Source organism: Megalops cyprinoides, chromosome 6 (assembly GCF_013368585.1).
Source record: "Megalops cyprinoides isolate fMegCyp1 chromosome 6, fMegCyp1.pri, whole genome shotgun sequence".
NCBI classification, from domain to species: domain Eukaryota; kingdom Metazoa; phylum Chordata; class Actinopteri; order Elopiformes; family Megalopidae; genus Megalops; species Megalops cyprinoides.
In genome coordinates, this window is record NC_050588.1 from 8,610,369 (window position 1) to 8,635,536 (window position 25,168).

Genomic DNA, 25,168 nt, shown 5'->3' on the forward strand with positions numbered 1-25,168 from the left:
CGGAAAGGTTAGCTGTTTTTGGTTCCGCCTCAGTTCTTAGTGTTTTAAATGAAGTCATTGCATAGGAATTCCCCTCACCTGGCTTTTCCAGGAATCGCATTTAATCGAAAAGTAATTGAAAGCTAAAGCACTCTGGACCTCCAAGAGTGCAGCTGTCCCCCATGGATAGTTGACACTGACAGCATCTTCAGAAGATGCTAAATGCTGACACAGCATCTGTAGGCGCTTGCTGTTCATTTGTGCTGTGAAGTGACGGAGTGCCTTGTCCTGCCTGAGTGGGATGTTAGTCTTTTGTAGTGAAGTCTCTCCACAGTTTCCAGAACTATCTGTGGCACTTCTGCATCTGCCATCTCCGGCCTCTCATTCCAGAGGTAGAAGTAACGGAATGGAAACACCGCACCTGTTAATCGCATGTGACCAAACACGAATGCAGGCACAGCTTGGAGAAAAATTTGAGGTCAGCTTAATTTAGCTGAGTTTGAAGCACTTGCCGTGTTGGGGGTCGAGCAAAGCTGAATTACTTACCTCCCCCTCCAGCATCGAAAGTAAAATGAATGTGTACAATACGTCCTAGAGAGTACATGTTTGAAGTGAATCCACATCAGTCTCTCATTGCATTGTTTGAAATGGAGTGTTTGCTGCTGATGCTGCATTTGCATGCTATGCAGTTGATAGCATTTATACACATGTATACACCTGATTTACAAAAGGTTTTTTTTTTCCTTTAAAAAGCCAGTGTCAGCCTTCATTGAACTTTATTATTACCACATGAAACATTTTAAATACAGTGATGATTATTTCTTTTTTTTGTCTGGGTTAATTGATCTGATGAATTGTGTGAAGTAGCTGGAAATGGAAAGTGAATGTGCCTGTTGCCTTGCTTCAACAAGTATCTGCAGCAGGTGATTTTCCTGGGAGGCAGTACTCTCCCTTTGCGCAGCAAGTTCCGCAAGCTCGCTGTCCTTCGGCCTTATAGTGCCCCCTACTGTGCGCTGAAACAATGTGAAACCAGCCGCTCTGAGGCAGTCGGCGCAGCAAAGCTGTGTGTGTGAGAGCTGCAGATTGGTTTGGAAGTCTTTTGTGAGGGGAGACTGCAGTTGCGCCACCTGGCCCATTACCACCATCACCATTGCGGTGTTATGCCCCGTGATGTCACAACATGGATAGAGCTGAAGTATGTCGGAACAGAGGGCAGATACAGGGCTATGTATGGTGTTATTGTCCTCAGAGGGACATACATGGACACAGAGAACACCCTAGCCAGACGCAGGTCACAAAGCTCAGAAGGGGTGCAGTGGTATTGCACTTCGGCTAGTGGTTTGAAGTCACTGCAGCTGTGAGCGTTGTCAGCGGTGTCAGAATATTGAATGTAAGGAGTCATTTAGCAGGTCTTTGTGATTTTAAGGGCTAGCGCCTGTTGAGATTAATCAGGAGGAGGCAATGGCAGTCTTCAAGCAGCCTGTGCTGGTTTTGCATCTACGTTTTAAATTGAAATGCATTGATAAAGGCTCTGTGACTTCCATTGTTAGTTGCAGGACCTTTGATGAATTGGGCAAATGTGAATTTTTTTTTTCATTCAACTTTTTTGAGATCTGTATGTGTTTTAGAGAAAAAAATGAGGACCCACAGAAATGGTGGTTATGTCTTCTCATGTGTAAAAAAGAAAAATAAGGAAATGTCATTCTTTATGAAAGGTAATTCATCTTGAAATTAAAATCTTGAACATATTTTTCATGATATGTTATTAAATTATGTTTACAGTGCTGATGGTGTGTGGGTAATCTGTGCTGACATATAACAGCCCATGGTAAGCACTGTGAAACCATTTGATGTGGAGGCAGTGCCTATTTAAAAAGCCATCTTCCTCCAGCCCTGTATAAAACAGATTCACAGTAATGTTTTATTTGTCTATTTTTTTTTACTTGCTTGAAGGCTTTTTTTTTTTTTTATCATGACATACTTTGGCCTCTGGGTGAACAGAGAGGTCTGGTTATGATAGTGTCGAAATACATTATGACGTCAATACTTGAAATTTTGTTTGTGTTGAACTGTTGAACCATAGCTGCAATGCGGTTATCTAAAGCTACCAGAATGTCCGTATCTGCTGAGAAGAGAGTAATTTGATTAGTTTGCTAGCTACATGCCTGTCAGTGTTGTAAATTAACATTTGTAGGATTTCTTTTCCTCTTGAGGTGTTTCTGTAGCATTTTTAATTGTACTTTGTTTGGTAAATTATCAGTTTTGTATTCTGAAGGAATGCTCTGGCCACACATTTTTGTATTTTTATTATTGTCATCAATCATTAATTATGTGTGTGTGAGACTATCATTGGAAACGGTAACCAAAACGGGCGTTTCTGAAGCTATAATTTTTTTTTCAGTTGTTTCCATTTACCATTGTCTCTTTGAATTTACTTGAATATGAATTATGTGATGGTGTTTTTTAATCCTTGTTCTCCTCTGTTGGTTGCAATATGCCTGTGTTTGCATTGTGGTGTGCTGACTGTGTCTTCGTCTTGGACGAGGATGACTTCCCTCTTGCACTGGCTAAGCCTAACGCCTTCTGTCCCAGCCAATACAGCTGAAGCAATGTCTCAGAAATGACAATGAATAAATATATGAGGAAAAAACACAAGTCTGTTTCACTGTTTTTTTTTCCTTTCATTTTCTGAAGACTGCAGATCCCTTAGTTGTATGTTGAAATTATAATGTAAAAAAATCTACATCTCTGGCATTCCACTCCATTTTCAGCCCAATTAGGGCAATTTTGGCAGATTTCTTACCAAGTGGGCATGAGTAACACGGGGTTTCCATCTCATATGGACTCTAGAAAAATCTGTGGGATCAAAAATGTAATTCAGTCATATTACTGAATTACAGTTTACTTGCTATCAAGAAAATCTTCATTTCACTCTTGCCTAGCATGCTAAATACCAGGTTTATAAAAACAGATAAACATTTGCTTTAGTTTATTCTAATTTTAGGCCTAAATCTATTAATAAAAGGGACTGTGACCGATCTTTGCATTGTCAATTGTGCCAATGAAAATAAGTAATTAACCAAGCCTATTCTTTATTACATTAAAACTATTAGGCTCCTTTTTTATGCTATTACCCCCTCTCTGAGAGGGAACTGGGTTCAGTACACTAAAAGGGTGTGTACCTCTGTACCCGTTTGTCTGACATGGTTATGCAGATAACCTCTTATCAACGGGGTTCCATTCCATTGCTTCAGACACCTCACCGGCCTGCTGATAGTCGACAATAAAGATTGTGACATCTTGAGGTGCAATCTCAACCAGCCATATTAATGCCATATTGTGAAAGCCCACCCAAACCAGAAATTTCACTCTGTCCGGGTTAGGGGAGGAAAATGTGTGACTGATGAAATTCACGTGAACAAAGATGGCTGCCTGACAGCTGTAGGTTCTGAGATGTGAACTCTATCTGCATGCACTCTGGCTCTGTTTAATGTTTAACTTTGGGTCAGCTGGGTTTTGTTGTGTGTATGTATGTGTGTGTGTGTGTGTGTGTGTGTGTGTGTGTGTGTGTGTGTGTGTGTGTGTGTGTGTGTGTGTGTGTGTGTGTGTTGGGGGGGGGGGGCTAGATTTGGAGGGAAAATGCCTCTATAATAAAGGGCTGTGGGCACGGACTTGGTGCATGTTTGGCCCATGTTAGAGTGGGTCAAACAGTCTCAAGTTAATGTTACACGTAGTGCCTCCCACTCTTAAATGTTAAGAATGCTGAAGTGGTGTCTGGGAATAGTGTCACTTTGGGTGGGGTTCTGCTTGTCCTACAGTAGAGGACAGTTATGCCTTGTGTGGCTGGAGGGTGAGATCAAGAATGCTCCAGACCTAAGAATGCATACTGAGCTGAGCCACCAGAAAAGAAATGGGTCCAGTCCTGTAAGTATAGCACCACGGAAGTCATAATACAGTACACTACCTACAGTTGAACAACGCTTTGGATTTGTTCTGGAATTTGTGAAAAACACACCTGAACTGCAATTAGAGGGTGAGGCACAATGCGTCAGTGAGGCATTACATGAGCATGCTCACGCCATGTTGTCCCATGAGGAAATGGCAGTGCTGGCATGAACCCATGTAAAGAGTGCAATTACAGGGAAATAGAAAGCCTTTTTAGTGTACACCCCCAAAGACAATGCTAAATAGTGAGCATTTCCAGCCTGACTGATACACGTACATGGCTAAGTAAGACAAGAACGGTATATAACTTCAAGATGATTTCCTTTACCATACTACATTCTCATTGCTACTAATCTCAAAGAAAATTGTCAGCTGAGCTGTGGTTTAACTAACTAGGTTGTGTGATGGAAACAAGCCATTATTCTACCTGTCAGCCTATATCCACCAGGCCTCAGGATCAGAGGAGACCCATCACCGACTTAAATGATTTCTAGATAATGAAGCAGCTCTGGAGGACCTTCCCAAAGAGTGTCTAAGGCTCACAGGTGTAAATCAGCTGAAGGAGGCACCTTTCTGGAAAAAAAGCTTCCCTCAAATGGCTCTGAACAGCGCTCAAAAAGAACTCACAAATAAGAGATTCTGACCATTAAAATAATGACTTCCCATCTCCACCACTCATTCTTCTGTCATACGGGTTGATGTACAGTATCAAACATCTACAAGTCCTTCATGCTTGCACAAAGTCTTGAAGCATAATATCTGCAGGAGAACAGCTTTAATCCTGAAGTCCACACCACCACATGTAAGAAAATCATCATGGCAGATATGCCCAAAACGCTTTTCTCTGAATTACAAAGGGAGAACAGGCATTATTATTTTATAACTATAGTTGGAACTTGGAATCAGAACCCTGGTATTTCAGTTGAGCCAAAAATACTGTATACATATATAGAATGTGTATGATGATGCATATGTACATTATGTTCAAGAGACACGCTTTGTCTTTTTAAATTTTGAATGCCCAATGCATTTCCCCCATTTTCTCCCAGTTTTGTGATGACCAGTCGTGTCATAGAAGCTTCCCTGTAGCTGCAACCCACAGTGACTATCTGGGAGGGTGAGGCAAACACATCTTCCCCTGAAAGGCATGATGCCAGCCACCACTTAGCTACGCGCCATTTCCTCATGCCAAGCTTGCAGAGACATGAGTGGGAGGAGGACAATTCAAACACGGCTTTATGCAAGCACATTTCTGGGATCAAACTTAGGCCTACGGACTCAGCCTTGCCCCTGAGCATCAAGCAGTTTTACTAACTGAGCCACGCCAAGAGACACACCAGCAATACCAATACACACTTTCAAGATATGGATCTTAACACTAATATCAAAATAACAAAAAAGCACTACCGCCAAAATATTTTTGAAAATTTAAATATCAGCCTGTTAAAATTTGTTTTGTGTTTTCTCTGCCCTTGAGAGATTAGTTTACAATACTGAAAAGTGTGAATAAAGGAAATTTCTTTATTTTACTTTTCTTTTGCATAACTGTAGGAAAGTACCAAAAGTACTTAAATGGTTGTAAAAAAATGTGCTATAATTATATCACGTCAGGCCCTGTGGATTTAAATATGTCTCTGATCATTTCACACCTTGATTGTGGAAGTACAATACTAATATACATACTTGCAGAGACCTCAACTGACTATTATCTTAGACTAAAATTGCCTTGACACTCGTATTCGGTATTGGAGCCACACCACCTGTCATAAGGCCATTAAGGCTTAAGTGACTCTGAGAAGCTTTATCCAAAGAATAAAAACCCCCATAGTGAGACTGGCAAGAACAGTGGTGACATGGGCTGTGCTTTTGAGCTGTGGACTGGGCACCAAGGATACAGTCAATTAGCAATGAATCATGGGAATACACACTTTACGCAGCAAGTTATGGAAATATATACACTTATATATACTTGTATATATATACACTCAGTATATTTACACATTTCACCATCAAGCACAAAATGGTTCAATTGTAGAGCAGTGTGTAAATGTTTCATTGGGTAATAAAATGAAACAAACTGAAGCCAATTGAACCAAATCACCTTAACAGGTGGTATCAGTCTGTTTGACAAAAGGAGGATATGGAGAGGAACTGGTATCAGTAACCATGCAGGAAATGAACAGCTGAGATGAGATTTTCTCAGTATGGCTGTGCGTCACTAGCTTTACAGAGTGCTGTAGATAGCTGGCTAACCAACCAGCTGCTTTTTGTTGTTCAGGTTACCTTCAATGCACTGTATACTCAGCAGAAAGCCATCTATAGTGATGGATGAATTTGTGTGTTTGTTAGTAGAATGGTGCACCCGTTAAATGGTGCTGCATGGAGTACCACCTCAAACACATCCCTGTCAGACACGTTGTCCTTTCCTCACAAATTCTAACTATTTGATTGTCTACTAAGACAATGATGGCAACAGGTGCAATTTGAATATAAGAACCAAGTCAAGAGAAAATTTGGTAGTTAAATCCGCCAATGAAAAGTTGTTTCCAAGTGCATTTGATTCTACAACCCCTCCTCTGGTAGCACATACCAAGCAAGAATATTCTTGGCATAATTACTGCCTAATTAACACAAATGATTTTTTTTTCAGGACTTAAATGGATTCATGACCTCAGTGACAACATTGTAGCTATGGCTATGAACATAATGTGAAAAAGGGTATGTTTTAGAATAGTGCCATGCCTATTTTGTGGGTCCTTATTAATGTCCTCTTTGGATAACAATAAACAAAGCCGTGGCCAGATATTTTCAGAATGGAACAGAAGCACTTAAGAGAACAGAAACAAAAACCACAAATGAAGGAAATTTCCAAGGAGCAGAACCAAAAAATTAATGTTCTGGAACAAAAATGTCATTTTAAACATGCTTGCTGGTTGTTGTTATTAGCTCCAAAGAACTTCCACAATTACAGAGTGAACAAAAAAATAGTTGGTCTCTTGCATGCAGCCAGTATCAACGGGAAACTTCCTGTAATTTTATCAGATGGACACCTGCTCAGTTGTTACACTTGCAAAGCTATAGCCTCTCTGCACAGAGTCCATATGGTTTCCTAGCAAGTTGCCATGAGCAACACACTCTTGAACAAGCTGAGGAAAATTGCTTATGCCAAAGTGTATTTTTGATACTATTACTTTATGTTCACTGTATGAAAAAAACTGTCTACGTTAAAATGTGGATGAAGGGCCTACAATTGGATTCACAGTGTTTATTTAGAGTTTATTCTATTATTAACAGGTGGAAGTCATTTTCATTGTGCGCAGTCTGGAAGCTAAAGCTCTAAAACCAAACTAATGCATTTTCTTCAGCAAGAGAATTTAAACAGATCTTGTTCAATTAGGTTAGCAGTCGCCGATAGCTAGCTAGCTTCTGTGACTTCTTTGAGAGTTTAAAATGCTTTCAAATGCTAAGATGCCAGGAGCTGAGTTTAAAAGTAGGTTTCAGGAAAGGATAAGAAGAGGCACAGAAACATGGAGTAGCTGGCGAGCTTGTTGGGTTGTGAAAAGAAGCACTTTCACCTGCAGCAGATAGTGGAGATGGAGCAGGAGAGCTGTGAGGTAGACCCTCCTTTAAAATGAGCCCTTAGACAATGAAGCTAACACTGTGCTTTCACCAAGTAAAAGTGAGTGACCAAGCTAAATATTCTCTGGTACATGGACCAGAGCAGGACAAGACAGCTAACTAGCTAGCCACCTTTTCCTCTGAAGGCACATGGTGGGAGTTGATTTAGTCAGATAATGGTTCAGCAAAAGGATGCAAATGAGGAGAATATTGATACATCATGGCTGATCCGTTTAGAAAAAAGATCACTACATATGTAAAATAATTGGTCTACTGCAACCTTTTTCATGTATACTCAGTGATGCATGAACATGGGAAATCATACAAGCTGCTCAAATGCTGTTCATTGTGCTATTAATTTAATTAATGTTAAACTCAATATAAACTATAAAACTCACACAGTTATACTATATTTACAATTATGCATCATATAATTTTGTACTGAGTGGCTGTTTAAGAGATTGTAGGGCACAGCTATAATTATGCATCAGTGTTTCAGGGTCAGTCTGCATTGAGCTTACTCTGAAAGCTAGGGGCAAACAGACAAAAAAGTGAAATCTGATATCACCCAAAGGTAGCACTGTTGATTTGTATGGGAATTAGCATAACAATTAGCTTCCAGTACATTGCTCTCTACCTGCTAAAGACACACATACACACACATGTTTTCCTAGCGGTACTGAAGATCAAGGTTGTAGTTCTTCACTGCATAGTCCCTTCAGCAAGGCTAGCTGGGACCCAAGCAGTGGTTTGCATTTTCCATACAATTCTGGTATTCATACATCCCAAATTCATTACATCCAGATGGATGCTGCAGTGAATTAGACCATCTACAGCAGTAATAATGTACCTTGTCATAAGATGTGTTTGGTCCTGTTCTTGAGCCCCAACCTTTGACTTTCAAAATTAGTAGAACAGTAGCCAGGGCCTGCTGGTGGCTAACAAGACACGTCTTTAAAAAATGACACAACTATTAAACCATTCAAATGAAGCAATTTGTCACATCTTAATTATATGCATACACCTGTGGCTTTATACTAATTTTCAGACTTCTGAAATTCAGTTGAACTTCCCTGTCTCAATAACAGATGTTGCTTAGGCAAACATTCAGATTTCATTAAACACCACTATGATCAGTGTGGTGGTGATTTCATTAATGGTAAATCATAGAAAATATGTACTGGTTCAGTTCAGTAGGTTCTGGGTGAGAAAATGTGGCAATCCTCACAGATCCTCAGACTGAGTACTGTACGATTGTTTCTTTTCACAATGGTATCTGTGTTATTTATTGACATCTACCGTACTTTTCTCTTACATTCTAGGGATCACAGTCTTGTTATTTGGAATGACTGCGGTTTGAACTTCTTTGAAACCACAGAAAATTTCCTGACCAGTTTTTGCTTTAGTTCTTTTCTTCTTTGTCTGGTCTTTCTGCTGCCTTTCAGTCAGACTGTTTGATGTTGAAATGCCAAACCTTTGGTCATGTATGAACAGTATACCTTTGAATGTCAGTGGAAGCTTGCTTTGGTTCCATTATTTACTTGGCTTTAAAGGCCTCCAGACATACAGCTGATCAGAGGACAAATCCCTCCTTGTTTTGTCTGACTGTGTGCGTTTGGTCTGGGGGAGAGCTCACGAACGTGGCATGTAGATATGCAGGAACCTCATGTGACGGACCTGAGACGGAAGCTGGGAATTAATTGGTTCATTCTTACGACACACTTCACCAGGACTAATGCCCACTGTCCAGATAAAGGCTGATACTTTGCCATAACCTGCCCTTGTCTCTGCTGCTCTGTGGGGTGTGGACCAAAACTTTTGCCCCAAAATCACAGCATGTCATTTCCCTCCTCTAGCCGAATGAAAACATTTCCCCTTACTTTCTCCTAAGAACTTCTTCTTCTGTGACTTCAGCTCTTCATTAGGGGGGTAATGATTGAACAGCCCTTTGTCTTATTGCTCCCAAAACATAGGTCTTGTTTTGGAAAAAAAAATATATATAGCATGCGATGAAAGAATGGAAAATTACTTTAAAAACAATAGACTCAATGTATGGTTCACAAGCCAGCTAGCTGAGACGTAAGCAAGACTTCTTACAACAACAGTGTCTAAAATTAGCAGCACAAAATCAAGGTCAGGCTTTCATTGTCTGTTTTTGTGGTAACAATGATCTGAGATGCATGAACTTTAGACTTTTCAGGCAATCAGCCCAACCCCTCAGAATGCTGTCAGTGTTATCATATCTGTATCCACAGGACTGTCTGAGGTTGAAAAAAAATGTCTCAACACAGTCCTACACTAAGTAAATATTTCAAGAAGATTATTTCACTTAAATTCTTCTCACACAATGCAGTCAAAAACTTGTGTAAGCAAGTGCTTAGTTCAGATTCAATGCCCCCAGTTAAAATGGGATCACCTTTTTCTCTCTGTCATTCTCTGCACCTGAAAGGGGATGGAGAACTGTCGTGGCTACTTAATGGGATTAGTGTTTTAATAGATTGAACAACAGGGTGTGAATCCTGGATAACCAAGAGAATACATGTCAGTTGTCCTGAACAATACTTAGGTGAACATTATACTTCTGCATATAATAATAATTGTGATTAATATGTTTGCTGTAATTATTATAATAATCATTTTATTTTAAATAAGAAAAATTATGTGGATTTAGGCAGAGAAAGAGACACAATTACAAAAATAAGTACAAATATCATAGGTATTTTTTGAATTTATTTTTGTTACTGTATACAAAATATTTTACAAAATACAATATCAGTGAACTTTACAGTGTATGAAATGCACAAAAGTCTTGACATCAGACTGGCTCCTGAGAGGACTTTTCCAGTAAACACCAACAGCCAGTAGAAAAGGATGGCACACGATGCTGATTCATAAGGTGCTGCGAGAGTTTGATGTAGTCTCATTTTAGGGTGGCAGAATCATCTGCCAGATTCAGACAGAACTGTTGAGTGAAGGAAAAATGCTATTCACCTTTGCCATAACAGGGTGGTGGACTCTGGTGGGGCTTTATTATTGAATAGCGCTTTCCCTGGGACGTGCTTGGCACTTTTGATTGAATCCAAGAATAGGCCTGCATGTTGTAGAATCTGAGGCCAGAGATGTCAGTTCCTGATGTGACTGTGAACATACAGCTAAGAACAGTATTGTGTACTGTTGTACTGTTGTACTGTCATGACAGGTAACTGCCCTGTCTGACAAAACCTGAAGGACTACTCCTTTGATGTTTGAAGTTTGTTCTTTGGGTTTTTGAACACACAACTCAATAGAATAATACTTGATTGAAAAAGGAAACACACAAACAAATAAATCATTCCTGTATTATCTTTTGGTCTCGTTCTGGGTGTGGTTAAAACCCACATCTGTTCCATTCATAATGAACATTTTTTAAGATGGTTGTAAGACTGCATCTGGGTGATTCAGCTCCGGTCGCACAAGGCCTGCAATCCATTCTCTTTTTCAACTCTCTTTGAACCACCAAATTCTCTAGGATCTGAAGTTAAAGGGAGTTGAGGAAGACAGTGCTTGACTGAATCAGGTAGTTAAATGCTTTGGCTAGGACAAAATCCTGCTGATGTTTCAGTCCTCAGGGACCAAGACTGAGTAGGCTGTATTACACTTTGAGTGTCCTACTGTTCCTGGTATTGTCAAAGTTTCAGCGGTTCTGTTTGCATACTTCATCCACATTGTCTTTATTTATATACAAACAAGAGACAGTTGCACAGAGAAAGTATTAATTGAAATTTAAGTGCAATGTAACCTCCCAATTTCAACATATCAGCCAGAACATATCAGTTATTAAATCCCTTCTGGGTCCAAACATCCCATTTGTGCTGTTGTTTTGGGGTTTTTTGTCTTTGTCATTCCACACATGTGTGAAATGAGTTATGTTTTAGTGTTGTGAATGCCCTGTCAAGTCTATAAAGGGTCATATCTCCACTTTTTCTTGAAAATGCTTTCTGGCTGTTGTCTCATGGGAGCAACTACCACACAAGTAAAGTGTTTTCAGTGGTGCAGGATCACCGCGTGTCTGAATCAGTCCCTGTAGCCAGCAGGGTGGGACCGCAGAGCATCTCCCTTTCACAGTCCTGTCTTCCTCTGGCTCCTCTCATGGCTTTTAGTCAGAGATGAGGGTGTGCAGAGGAACACAGTGTCCTCAGCATGTCCCTTAGGTGCTGCTTGCAATGAGCTGCATTGTTCTGTGTTTTGCGCTGAAAGCTTTCTGTGACCTTTACACTCCTTCCAGCGCCAAGGCATCTGCTCACCCGCCGGCCCTTACCTCCACTCTCCCGCCCGTGGCCGCTCACTGAGGGGGCCAGAACCGGGGTCGCGCCGTGAGGGGCGGGGCCAGGGAGCTGAGCGGCGGCATGGGGGGCGGCGACGGCCTGCTCCGGAAGCAGCGGAGCGTGCCGGTGGTGAAGATGCACTGCAGGGGCCAGAGGATGATGCAGGCCAGCAGGACGGCGAGCACGGCGAAGAGCAGCATCCGCTTCCAGTCAGTCAGCAGGCCTAGGCGGCCCAGCAGCCCGCCGCGGCGGGCCCGTGTCCGCGCCGGCAGGGCCCCACCCTCTTTGCTGGAGCCGATGTCGATGCAGATGCAGGTGACGTTGCTGGTGGCGGCGTCCGCCGGCGGGCCAGAGTAGCACAGCTTCTTGCCCTCCAGCCACACCCGCTCCTCCCGCTGCTGGTGGGCGGGCAGCTGGCCCAGGACCTCGCGGCTGGTGGTGAGGGCGGGCGTGCCATTCTCCGGGATGGAGGTGGGATGCCGGCAGAGCGGGCAGGGGATGTGGCCGTTCTCCTCCTGCTCAGAGAGGGCCATGACGCGAGACAGGCACTCCAGGCAGAAGGTGTGCGTGCAGTCCAGCAGCTTGGGCTGCTTGAAGACGTTGTCGTAGGTGTTGAAGCAGATGGAGCACTCGGGCCGGTCCCCGCCCACCTCCGGCTCGTTGGCGATGGGCGCCACCTGTGTGTGCCACACCTGCGTGGTCTGCATCATCTCCGAGGGGGGGGACAGGGGCTCTCCTGTGCTGTCCTCTTCTTCTTTATGTCGGAAGCCCTGAAATGCAGCAGCATTGTAATTGCACTGAGGTTTCTCCATGAATTTTAGAATAACAAACTTAAACAAATATTAACATCTTTTATTACTGACAGGACACTTCCAAACTCGTAATTTTGACTGAGGAACAGAAATAAGGAGCCCCTTCTTTATTGCATTATTAAAAGTTTAGAAAAAAGTGGTATGGGTCCCTTCCACTGGCCCCTCCAGAAGTCAGAAAACCTCAATGCATTCTGGGTCTGTGCTGATATCTGCTTGCGTAGTTCCCAAACAGCTGATATCAAGGGCGGGGAAGCAGTGAGCTCTGCTATTAAATATTGCGTAACATGTAGTGTACTGTAACATACCATCATCACAAATCTGTTCAGACACTTTAATTCAACGTGTGAGTCAGCTGGAATGAAACTTTTTTATGAGCTCTTTAAAGGAAGAATCAAATATCCAGATCCTTAATGTACACAGACAGGCCTATACCTCAAACAGTCACTACTGGGAACATGGTGTTGCAAGGACTCGATTAGAGATAGGCAAACAGTGTATGCAGTACCAGACGGAGCTGGTGCAGGGGTTTGACAACCAATGAGGTTGTAAGTGCTGCTTTTATTGGAAATGCTCCCTCACAGGTGTATTTGATTTCATACTTATGAAGTCACACGACCTTTACATCACAGCGAACGCGCGCCTGTGTTTTCCATCTTTCACTCCTCACCACTTTATCGCAGTGTTTGTAAAAGCAGTGACCTCTGAAGAAGTACAGAGTCCCCTCTGTTTCAGCCACAGGGCACTGATTTCTTTGTGTCAGATCTAAACCTTCCACAGCTTGTGATCGGGCAATGGAATAAGGGAATGTAAGAAGGATTTCCCTGTCTGCAACTGATCGAACAGTGTTACATGTTACAGCATTTAAGTAATTATCTCTCAACAAGTACGGGTGCTTCTGGGAAATGAAGCACATCCTCTGTGCCCTTCCTCCACTCCCCATCCCCACCACACATGCATGCCTGAAGTCGTGTGATATGCACACTGTATCTTGCATGCTGTTGGTTGTTCCTTTTGAGTCCCAGGCCATTTTTCTAGCCAGCTTCTAACCTTGTAGTGACTGTCTGTGGCATTAATTGCCATTGTGAGTGAAAAGGTACTGTGGCTGGACCTGGCCGGGTGTCGTATTTCAGGCCCGACCGGAGGACACTGGCTGCTTTGTTTTGCCTCCCCTTGTGGGCACCGTGCCCTTCAGAGAAAAGAGAGGTAGGGACTGAGGGTGCCACGCTGCTATTGCAGCCCAATCACAGCTGATACCACGGAGATCGTGCTTATGGCTGTGGTTACAGCTGCAGCCATGAATGTGAGTGCAAGAACAGAATTACAGTTAGAATTGTGGTTATTTTTTCTTATTTGACTTTAGCCATTTGCCTTTGTGGAGTCTTCACTATGCTATACTACACTTTACTATAGCCAATCACTATAGCCATTTTACCTTGTGCCTTTGTGAAGGAATACCAGCAGGCAGCAGCCTGGTTGCTTGGAGTGAGTCCTTTGTGTTGTTCAGAAATACATAACACGCTTAGACAAAAAGCATGGTTCTTTTTGTGATTTAGTGTTATTTTGCAGATGAAGATCAAAATTTGACTTACTATTTAACATAATCTCAAGAAGACCACCGGGTAAAATAATGGTCAGAATAATATCTGTATAAGCTGCTGATGTTCTCATTATGATAGTGATAGGTAGGGGTAGAAGAGAGATGCATTAGCAGTGCTGAATGTTTTCATAGAAGCACTGGGTCGCTGGTGTACAGGAAACCCACTTTAAATGACTAGTTGGCTGTTTGTTACCAAGCAAGGTCTTGGTTCACACTGATATGAAACAATTCGCATAAACACATGCTAGACTTAATTAGCTTGTAGGTACATAATCAAACATTGGTGAACATGAGCAAATGAATATGCAAGTAGGGAAACAGCATGATGGAGTCAGTGGGGATTCTGCAGAGGTGATGAGGAACAGGTCTTATATCAATCATTCAAATGTAATCCCACTTCATTTCTCGCAATCATTTCTCTATTGCTCTTTACAAAGCGCTCAACTGACAGTGGTAATCCCGTCGTGAGGGGTTCCATATTTAAATAAAAACTGACAGGATGAATTTGAATATGGTAATGTGAAGTGTTCCTGCTGTGGCGGAATGCCAGGGACTGAGTGATTTCACGTCTGTGTCACGCCTGCCACACAGCTATCTCCATGCGAGCTAGGCTGGCCATTGCTGGCTGTAACCAACGCTCACACCGCTGTGCCGTCTTACTTATCACCTTCTTGCATGGGGTTCCCACTGGGTTCATCTGCTGGGTCCCAAGCACTGACTGCACTAAGGTGATTTACATCAGAAAACCCCCCCGGTGTCTCCGCCTGGCCTCCTACAAGCCCACCTTTAAAACAGGTTGAGTTTGTGTGGAACGACTTTTGCTTCTTTAATACAGCTTTGTCCGGGCACAGTATCATACTAGGCCCAGGTTAAGTGACTCCTGCTTGAAGCAAGTATCGAGTGCTGTTGCTATCGCAGCCTGAATGTTTTTAACCTGTGCTAAGTGTGTGGAGAATGCAGCGGCCCCCTATAAGGTCGGAGGCACATTCCACCCTTCATCACTGCCCACCGTTGAGGCGCATGAGTCTTGTGATAAGCCGCCGCACCAATCAGCATTTTCCGGAGCGAACGACACAATGTCGCTTGCACAGGAAACCATGTATCTTATCACTGTAAACACGTGTGTGTGTACCCAAGGTTACGATGGCGTCCAAGCTGAATGCTGCGGCCGTGTGCGCGGCCCCCGCCGCCCTGCTGCTGCACAAAGCACCTGCTTGTTATTGCTCCTCCGCTTCACCCGTAGCGCATTCCTAGAGTGCCAGCGGGCGCCCCGGACGCCGGAGGCACCACCGTGGGGAGCAAAAGACTGGGAAGGAGAACGTCGTGTCAGGGACCTTGCTACGGTGCGGCACAGTGGTGGAGGAATTAAGCTCGGAGATTGCAGGTTCACTGCCCAGGTTGGCCACTGCAACCTTGAGCAAGGCGATCAACCTGAATGACTTGAAAGGACATCTGCCAAACAAATGAATAATACTAATGTTTCATACTAATACTGCCACTAGTGCTGATGCCATCACCACTACTTCTACGACTCCTGTAACACTGACGAACGTTGAGTATGGGTGGCCAACTAAAAGCATGGCAGTATTTAAACTGAGCTTAAAGTACTCCAAAAATGGTGTCAAAACGGTCAAGACAATAAAATAGACAATAGCACCTAGCCCTACAGTTGCTTGCCCCACCATCGATCTGAATGACTTGGCTGCTTAGTGAGTTTCCCATGCCCTGATAACATGGACAGTGCTCTGCGATTCTGTGGCATTAAGCTGAGTGATGCTGTAGTCATGAAGTAACAGAAATATTGTGAGAATGTCGCATACTTAAAAGACCTGGCATCTGAAGATGAACTGCAGCAGGAACTATTGGATGGAGCCTAAGATTTTCAATGAGTGAAGACGGCCAGTGGAATTTGTTTCCTTTCACCTTCTGTGTGAGCATGGGGGACAAGCTACAAACCTATAAAGGCGGAGTGGCAAACAGGTAGCGGCAAGAACCATACAAGACCAGAGGTGCTATATCTCTCGGGTATACCACTCAGTGGAGCAGTCACCAGAATCGAGGTTTGACCAAAATGAGGGGTTATCTTCATGGAGGCACCTAAACACTCCTAAACATGACATAAGGGGACAAAAAAACATAAGAGAAACGAGCAAACTTTGTTCTCTATCTAGCTCGTTCACGTACCACCAAAACACTCTAGACAATAGGCCTCTGAAAGCTGCTGACTCAAGGTCAGCCTGAGGAATGCCACTGGCAGCGTACTTCATCCAGACACCGCTCCCGCACATGTCTGCGGTGTTTGCCGGTGTATGTCGTTTCCTGGTCACCTCCCAGTGACTCACCCACTGTTGTCCCTCTGCTGCTACCTGCAACCGTCAACTTGAGCTTCAGCAGTAAGTCAGTCTGCAGCATTACACTTATGATGACTGGCAGATCTACCTTTACATTACATGCATGCATGTAATGTAATACCTTCCACCAGAAATGCAAGAAAAAAAGAGTTAAATTTCCATGCTAAGTAAATCCACAGTGGTAGAGCAAACTCTGTTTTATGAAGTGGCTAGTCAAGGTATTGGATAAGCCCTTTTATTCTAATATTTTGAAACGCCCACTCTTTGGTAGGGTCACTGTAACTGCCAAATACATCTGCCTGCTCGGGAGTCTCCATCACTTTGGACAAAAGCAAACTCTTTTTCCAACAGTCCTCACTTTTCTGAGCCTCCAGCAAAGCCTATTGGCTGGAGGAATTCAGTGTCAGGACAGGTGTGAAAGGTAAATGATTACCCTCTCCCTATTGATTGTTTTGTGACGATTCCATCAGAGAGAACGCAGACAGCTGACCTCATTATCAAGAGCAGATCTTTGGCAGGGGAATTAACCTATTTTTCCAACTTTGTTTTCTTCCGCGAGCTGCTCTGAAGTTTGAACCTATCACGGATCACAATCTAACCTGGCCCTATATTGATATCTGTTGCATCTTGCAGAAGTAGTTTTTGTGTCAGCAGCCTTGTGTTCCATAAACGTGAACTCAGAAATTAGTTTGAATCAGACTGAATATGACAACATTTTCTGATATATACTGTAACTGATTTGCATTTTTTACATAAAATACATAATTTTCAGCATTCAGTTGGTCAAATTGGATTTTGCTTTAAGGCCACATTTTGAACTTGAATAGCAGTGAGATAAAATAAAATGTGCAAAAATGTTTCATTTTTTATGTTAGTGCCCCATAATGTGACACAAAACAGAAAACACTTTTATCTGACTTGACACTTGAATTATGACCAAAACTGATTCTACTGCTCTCTGATGTATGCATGTGTTCCCACAACACATGTTCCCATGTGTTGTGGGAAAATATCAGTTAAAATGAGTGATTTCTCAAACCAAACTGCTCCATGTTGCCATACAAAAAGGACATTTATCACACTTATGCATGGCTCAATTACATGCATGGCTCAATATCTCAATTACAATTACACCGTGCAAGAGCTGAGAACAAGTCCTACCTGCTGTCACTAATTCCTCAGTGTCCCCTCCTACTCTGTCTGGGGATTATTTCCAGTTGTGTGCGCTCCTAAAACAGTTCTCCACTCTGGAGTTGTGTTCTGTTTTGGGTTTTTTGTTTTGGTCCTCGTGGTGCTGTTTCAGTGGGCCAGGGGGAAATCCTGTCGTATTAGCTCAGGTACATTCTGAGGTGCCCCCGAGGCAGCGCTGTCGGCGTGGAGAGAGAGGGTGCGGAGCAGCGGTGGGGATCCTGCTGTATCTGAAACCTGTGGTCCAATTTCACCTGCCTGAGAGCTCACCGGCTTTTCAGCACTCTGTATGCAAATGACCCTGACAGGCAGGCTACACTGATATATCCTGGAAGGGAGAAAGGAGAAAGGGAGGGGAAAGAGAAGACGGAAGAGACAGAGTAGAAGAGACACACACACACACACAAACGTCCAGACTTGGCAAGGCATTCTGCTTGACAACTCTGACTTAGCATTTGTGTTGGTTTCTTACCGGAAAGAACCAGGAGGCGTTCGAGTGTGGTCACGTATACAGTTTCAATACAGTGCATCCTTTGTGTGTGTGTTTGTTTTAATATGAGTACAATGTATAAATATATCAGCACAGTTGAACCAAGTAAATTACTACAAAGCCTTTGATGGAACAGACATTGCTACCAACTGACCAAGTCCTGATTTGCATGTTCAGGTAGATAAGTACTGTGTGGTCATTCCTGTTCTCTTGCTTTGTGGTGAGCTGAGCAACAAGGAGTGAAAAAAGAAAGCCATGATAAAAATGAGTAGAAAATTCAACCCTCTTGTCCACATACAAGACAGATTCACAGCAACACAGTGAACACACTTTATCAGTCTTTATTGCTAGTTGGTTTTGCAAGATGGCAGTGTTGCCATGCATTTCTTTTTTATACATACAGATGAGCTTTTTGCTCTATTGGATAGCACCCGCAAACACTACTCAGGTGCGTGGATACCACTCACCTGACTATTCATACTCTTAACAACCAACACAAACAGAAATGCACAAAGGTCCCCATCCACTTAGTACATTTACATTTTACATTTATTCATTTAGCAGATGCTTTTATCCAAAGCGACTTACATAGGTTACAGTTCTTTACAATGTTATCCATTTATACAGCTGGATATTTACTGAGGCAATTGTGGGCTAAGTACCTTGCCCAAGGGTACAGCAGCAGTGTCCCAGCGGGGATCGAACCGGCAACCTTTCGGTTACAAGTCCTGCTCCTTAACCACTATGCTACACTGCCGCAGACCCCGTTAAAGTGTATGTCATAATATTGACTAGTTCTACACCCTCAGCAAAAGAGCTTCACTGCCTGTCTTTATTCGCCCCTCCTTAGATCAACACATCCTGTTTCAATCATTGATGCATTTACAGTGCATTTGATTACAAGGAAGAGAATGGGAAGGCTGTAGCTTCCCGTTCGTGTCAGGTCTTAGTACTGTTTACATTCTTAGCTTATGTTGAAGCCGGCTCTGTCCGTTAGCAGTTTTCAGTTTGGTCTGTGCCAACTCTACCTGCCTAACTGTCACTGACAGCGATTGGCAGTGAGTTGTTTAGTTACTGAATAACTAACGCGGGTCTGTCTTGTCAACAAAGAGATTTGTCAGAGGTTTGGGTGGGTTGCAGGGTTGGGATGTAAACACAGATAGCACTTCCTCAATTGCTTTTTTTACAGGAATATGTGGGCAAAGCTCATAAAGGACTCATGCTTAATTGCCTTTTGTATGAGGCAGAGGTAGAGTGAGCAGGGGGGTGATAAGCAGAGACCAAATTCCTTTGTTTGCCATCACGTGAACAAACTGTGCACATGAGAGAGGGAAATACTGGGGAAAAGGAGCACGTGATCTGTGACCACACCCCTCTATTCATTACATTTGATTATTGTTGTTTAGGAACTGCTTTGCATGTTTCTGTGTAACTGTATAACTTACCCATGAGCTAGTCACACCCACCAAAATAGCAAGATGAGTGACTTCAAATCAATGAAATGTCCAATGAAGAAATGGCTGAGTTCTTGAAACTGGATATTAGCTGTTCACACTGACTTCACTGTAGTCAGTCTTTCCAGGAAACAAGCGCATGTACTGAATAATTAACAAGACCGTAAGAGAGTGGGTGTGTATATATCCACAGTTTCCTTGTAAAATGAAGTTGAAAAAGCCATAAATTGTACAATGGGCTGTGTTTCCACACTATGTCCCTTACATTTATTCTGTGAAACGTGATCATAGTGATTGGTTGTGACATACCTGTGACGCCAATCACACTAAATGCGTGACATCTTTACTGTGATTCAATACCACTGAAGCCCGGTTAATGGAGGTGCCTTCCTAGAACAGTGCTGAAGGATGTGAAAAGGATGTGCGTCCCACTGGCAATTACAATCCACAACAGAAGGAATCATACAAACAGGAGGGGCAACAAATGATCAGATTTAGGTTACTTTTTGCATTTTGTTTTTGAGGGGATTTTGGGCTGAATGTTCAGATGTTTTCTCATTTAAATGGCACCAAATCATTATGTAATTGTTATGTTTTTAAATAAATATGTGCAGATATAAGTTACAACCCAAGAAATATGTATGGATTTCCTAAATGTAATGGTTAAACATTGGACCTGGACTTAAAATACTTTGTGGAAAATAAGTATGTAACTTCCGCAATTAAATAAACTTTTAGTAAGAAATACATACGTAACTCTTAAATATAGGCTTTTGAAACAAAGACATTACATTTTTTCTATTGTCACCTTTTTATGTATGCACGCTTAGGCGGCAGTGTAGCATAGTGGTTAAGGAGCAGGACTCGTAACCGAAAGGTTGCCGGTTTGATCCCCGCTGGGACACTGCTGCTGTACCCTTGGGCAAGGTACTTAACCCACAATTGCCTCAATAAATATCCATCTGTATAAATGGATAACATTGTAAAAAACTGTAACCTATGTAAGTTGCTTTGGATAAAAGCGCCTGCCAAATGAATAAATGTAACTTTCTGGATTGTGAATTGTACACATTAGACTTGCCTTAATTGTAGCAATCTCTGATCTCACGCTGGTGTGCAATCCTCCAATACGCCAGCATGCAGCCAGTGGCTGTTTCCACACTACAAGTCCCACAACACACCCAGAAGCAGCTGCTGAATGGAAGACAGACAGACAGACCTCCCTCATGTCAGCTGAGTGATTCAGGGGTGCCAGACGATTGACAAGGAGTGTAAGGTGAGATGAGCATACCTCATCCTACCCCAGCAGAATGTGGCTAGTTTGTTCCATTGCTGTGGGCTCCAGGTTATTGTCAGCTGATGATCAGGTTGGGTCTGAACCTGGGCTATAGGGTTCAGACTAAGCTCAGAGCACATATCTTAACCAACTGAGCCACTGGGGTCAAATGAAATCTTAAATTTTCATTCTGAGAACAAACATTTAGAAATTTTAAAATTTTATTTAGGTTTTCATTCAGATGTATACAGTACCCTCCGCATTTATTGTACGACTGACTAAAAAGCAGGTGTGGAGGTTACTATGTTTACCCTGGAGTCATGGCTATGGGTCCTCAAACCTTTGTTAAGATAGAAGGAGTCATGAACTACAATACATACCAAGACTCTGCTGAGAAGCTGAAACTTGGATGAAACTTGGATGAGCACAACTATGATCCAAATTATTCATCCAAACCTACAATGAAATGGTTACCCGAGCATACTGTTCTCAGATGATCATCTCAATCACTAGGCCACAGCCCAAGTACGCAGCGTTTACATTCAAGAATGCACAGATGAAAACCAAAAGAGCTGACGAATCCTGAGCAATTGTGCCAAGAGGAATGAACAAAGCATCCCCCAGAAATGCCAGAACTTCATACAACTCGACAGGAACCATCTTATACAGCCATTGTAATTCATATCAGAGGAAGATTAAAAAAATCCTAACCACGGGGGGTGAATAAACATGATCCTAATGTTCTGAAATAAATGTGTTATTAGGGAATGAGATGATTTTTCTATGTGCAATGTATTAAAATTAAAGTATAACATATTACTTTTTAGGCAGAGAAATATAAAATGAATGAATAAATATGTATGATACTTTATTTATGAATTTTGCTTAAATCTAACTTTGGTGGTGTACTACTGCATAAGGAAACTGCACTGCACTTTGAGCTTGTTCTCACTTCTCCTGAATACAACTGTAGGTTTACCTGTCTGTTCCTAATATGCTTACATAGGGTATGATGACCATAGTAACACAGACTCACTGGAGGCTGACTGTAAAAACAGTTGACGTAGCACTTAGCATGCTCAAGACCATTAACTTGTATATGTGTAACTATGTAAGCATAACTGACCATTAGTACTATGTACTATGGTAGAATGACCACTAGTGGTAGTTACACAGTGAACAATTAAAATTTGGTTCAACATGTAGTTCACCAGCGAGGTACAGCTAATGATAACACTCAAGCTACACAGAAAATATGAGCAAATGCAGGATTTGGGGGCCCATGCTATGACTGAATCTAATATTTTGAATCCAACCCAACTCATGGTCTGAGTTCAGATCACTAAATTACATTATAACATGGGCTCAAAGATCCCCGATTTGCTTGCAGCTGCTGCCTATCTTGCATCATATCATTAGCTGTACCAAGCTGACAGATTTTCATAAAACACATGGACTACCCAGCTGGGTTTAAACCATGCATATTGAAGGATTCAGATTTTACTTTGGCAAACAAGTGTGAATGAAGAAAGAATGATCTAGATCTGAGGTGGTATGCTGCACAAATACACAAGCTAGCTAAATAGCTACACTAGCAATTGTTGCATCAACTACAGAGTGAAAAATAAGTGTATATGGCTGAATTTTTAGAAAAAAAAAAAAAGTTACAATGTTTGGTTTAGCATCACAGGGCTAACCATATATGTTTGTTTCATTTACTTACAACCTTACAGTCATGTACTCTTTCAGTGCTGCTGGAGTTGACTCACAGCTGTATTTATCTAGCTTCAAAGCAAGGAAACCAAACACAGACTCCTGTTGCTAAATGGATTAGTTTCAGATGGCTGTGAGGCTGGTGGTGTGAAACGGGCAGAGAGCTGAAGCCGGGAGTCAAACGATAACAAAACTAGGGCACAGAACCCTTGGTGAGACCTTGACCCAATGCTGGGGATAGTTGGTTTGGTGTCAGTTGAACAAGGGGATGTCGATGGAGATACTGAGGCTTTTATGGAGGTCTTCCATTAATTTCAGTGGCGAAAGAGGTCAAAGTCATCATCGTTCCCCCTGCTTATCATGGACGGCTAGGGAGCAGTCACGTTCATCCAGCTGCCCTATGCACTTTCGTAAGACTGATATTCATGCTGGCTTTGCTTAGCAGTGGCAGGTTCCCACTTGTCATTCATGCCTCAAGGTTCGAACTGAAAGTACAGTCACAAAACTCACCATGTCCTCTGTCCACTGGTATCAGGGCATTTCAGTGAATAATCTGCAAGCATACCAGACTTTGGAGCTGGGGTTTAAATTCCATGCGAGACACCACTTGACTCTTGACTTGAGCATATATATATATATATATATATATATATACACACACACACATATGGACAAAAGTATTCGGACGCCTGACCATTACATTGTAATGACATTGTATTCAGATACATATACTTTAATATGGAGTTGGTTCCCCTTTTGCAGCTATAACAGCTTCCACTCTTCTTGGAAGGCTTTCCACAAGATTGTGGAGTGTTCATTGTCAAGTGTTCATTCTGTAGAGCATTTATGAGGTCAGGCACTGATGTTGGACGAGAAGGCCTGGCTAACAATCTCCGCTCCAGTTCATCCCAAAGGTGCTAAATGGGGTTGAGGTCAGGGCTCTGTGCGGCCCAGTCAAGTTCTTCCACACCAAACTCATCAAACCATGTCTTTATAGTCCTTGCTTTGTGCACTGGGGCACAGTCGTGTTGGAATAGAAAAGGTCCTTCCCCAAACTGTTGCCACAAAGTTGGATTGCCCTTCACTGGAGATAAGGGACCTAGCCCAAACTCTCCCTGACAAACAGGTGTGGCTAAATACTTTTGTCCATATAGTGTACACACATATATATATATATATATAACATCACAGCTTAAGATCTGCCAAACTGTAGGCATTTTAAGGAGCAGTGGACAGGATGCCTATGGTGAATAATGCAATGTTGTGTGCAAATGGCCTCCAAGTAATTGGCAATGACAAAATCCCATGTCTGGTCAACTGAGTCAACAATATCTTACCTAACCTTGGCCACCCCTGTTATCCCTGTCAATGTCTTGGTGTCACAGGGACTATCAGTAGAGCAGAAGCATCGCTCCCCTGCAGCGCAGCCAGTTTGGTTTCAGCAGATCTCTCCACGCTCCCACTCTAGGCTACACTGTACTTCTGCGTTCAGCTGCACCGCTTTTTTATGTGTCTGCAACTCCACAGTTTGAACATTATACAGATTAACGTCAGGTTCCTGGGTTTGTTTGTAACAATGAGGCCCAGATTTTTTTGACAGGGCCAATTCCATGCCTTGGTTTTATTCTTACAACGTTACAAAATTCAAGCACTGCCCTGATTGGCTGGCTGGCTCCAAAGCCGTTCATGCTGGTGACCGAGTACAGAGAGGGCACACCTGGGTAAGCAGAACAGTGGAACAAGGAAGCTGCTTAAAAATATATCATCTCTGTAAGATAAGGGCTCTGCAGAGAAAACCCGCATGCTACAAGATAAGCTATATTGAAGTCATAAGTCAATTAAGTCAGCCCATGTTTATCACTTTGTTTATTCATATTGGTTAAACCACAGCTGCCCTACTGCTTAATGCTGTCAACAGGAAAACAATCATATTTTATTCTGCAGGGTGGCTTTCGCTGATATAATACCATAAATCCACCTATCTGCATGTTAATGTAATTCTAAGTAATGCTGAGCAAACAAATAATCCCTGCTAATTTGCAGGTTGACGTGGACAAAGTTCTTATAAAATATTGGAGTCACAGATATAAACATTCTTATTAATATTCTGTTTGGAAGATTGAATACTCTAGATCTAATATTACATTTTCAAATGCATGTGTATGCATTATTTCAGGAGCTTATAATTAATGTGTTCTATCTGCACAAAGGATAGTTCTGAGATTTCAGCCTTTCAAGCTTTTAAATCCTTTCTCATAGCACCGCTCTGTATTACATCTTCCATGTGGTACGTTGATCATACTTTCAAAAGTAATTTCAAGACTTTAAACTATTGTATAATACATTGACATTACCAAGATCACTCCTGTGTCAATATGGAGTGTTACCATGTTGATTGGGCAGACAGACAGCTTGCATTTTGAAATACCAGATGTCATGCA

At 42.3% G+C, this 25,168-nt stretch overlaps 1 protein-coding gene across 1 annotated transcript; it reads right to left on the minus strand.

The window, feature by feature from the left end:
• Positions 1–11,863: 11,863 nt before the first annotated feature.
• LOC118778923 (RING finger protein 223-like) lies at positions 11,864–18,028 on the minus strand. Its single transcript, XM_036530723.1, has 2 exons — positions 17,768–18,028; positions 11,864–12,616 (listed from the first exon to the last, which is right to left on the minus strand). The coding sequence occupies exon 2, from the start codon at positions 12,554–12,556 to the stop codon at positions 11,864–11,866; it is 693 nt and encodes a 230-aa protein (XP_036386616.1). The 5' UTR covers positions 12,557–12,616; positions 17,768–18,028.
• Positions 18,029–25,168: the final 7,140 nt, after the last annotated feature.

What these genes read in the sequence shown, in the direction of transcription:
- LOC118778923 (XM_036530723.1), bottom strand. Translation starts at nt 12,556, where the DNA reads ATGATGCAGACCACGCAGGTGTGGCACACACAGGTGGCGCCCATCGCC.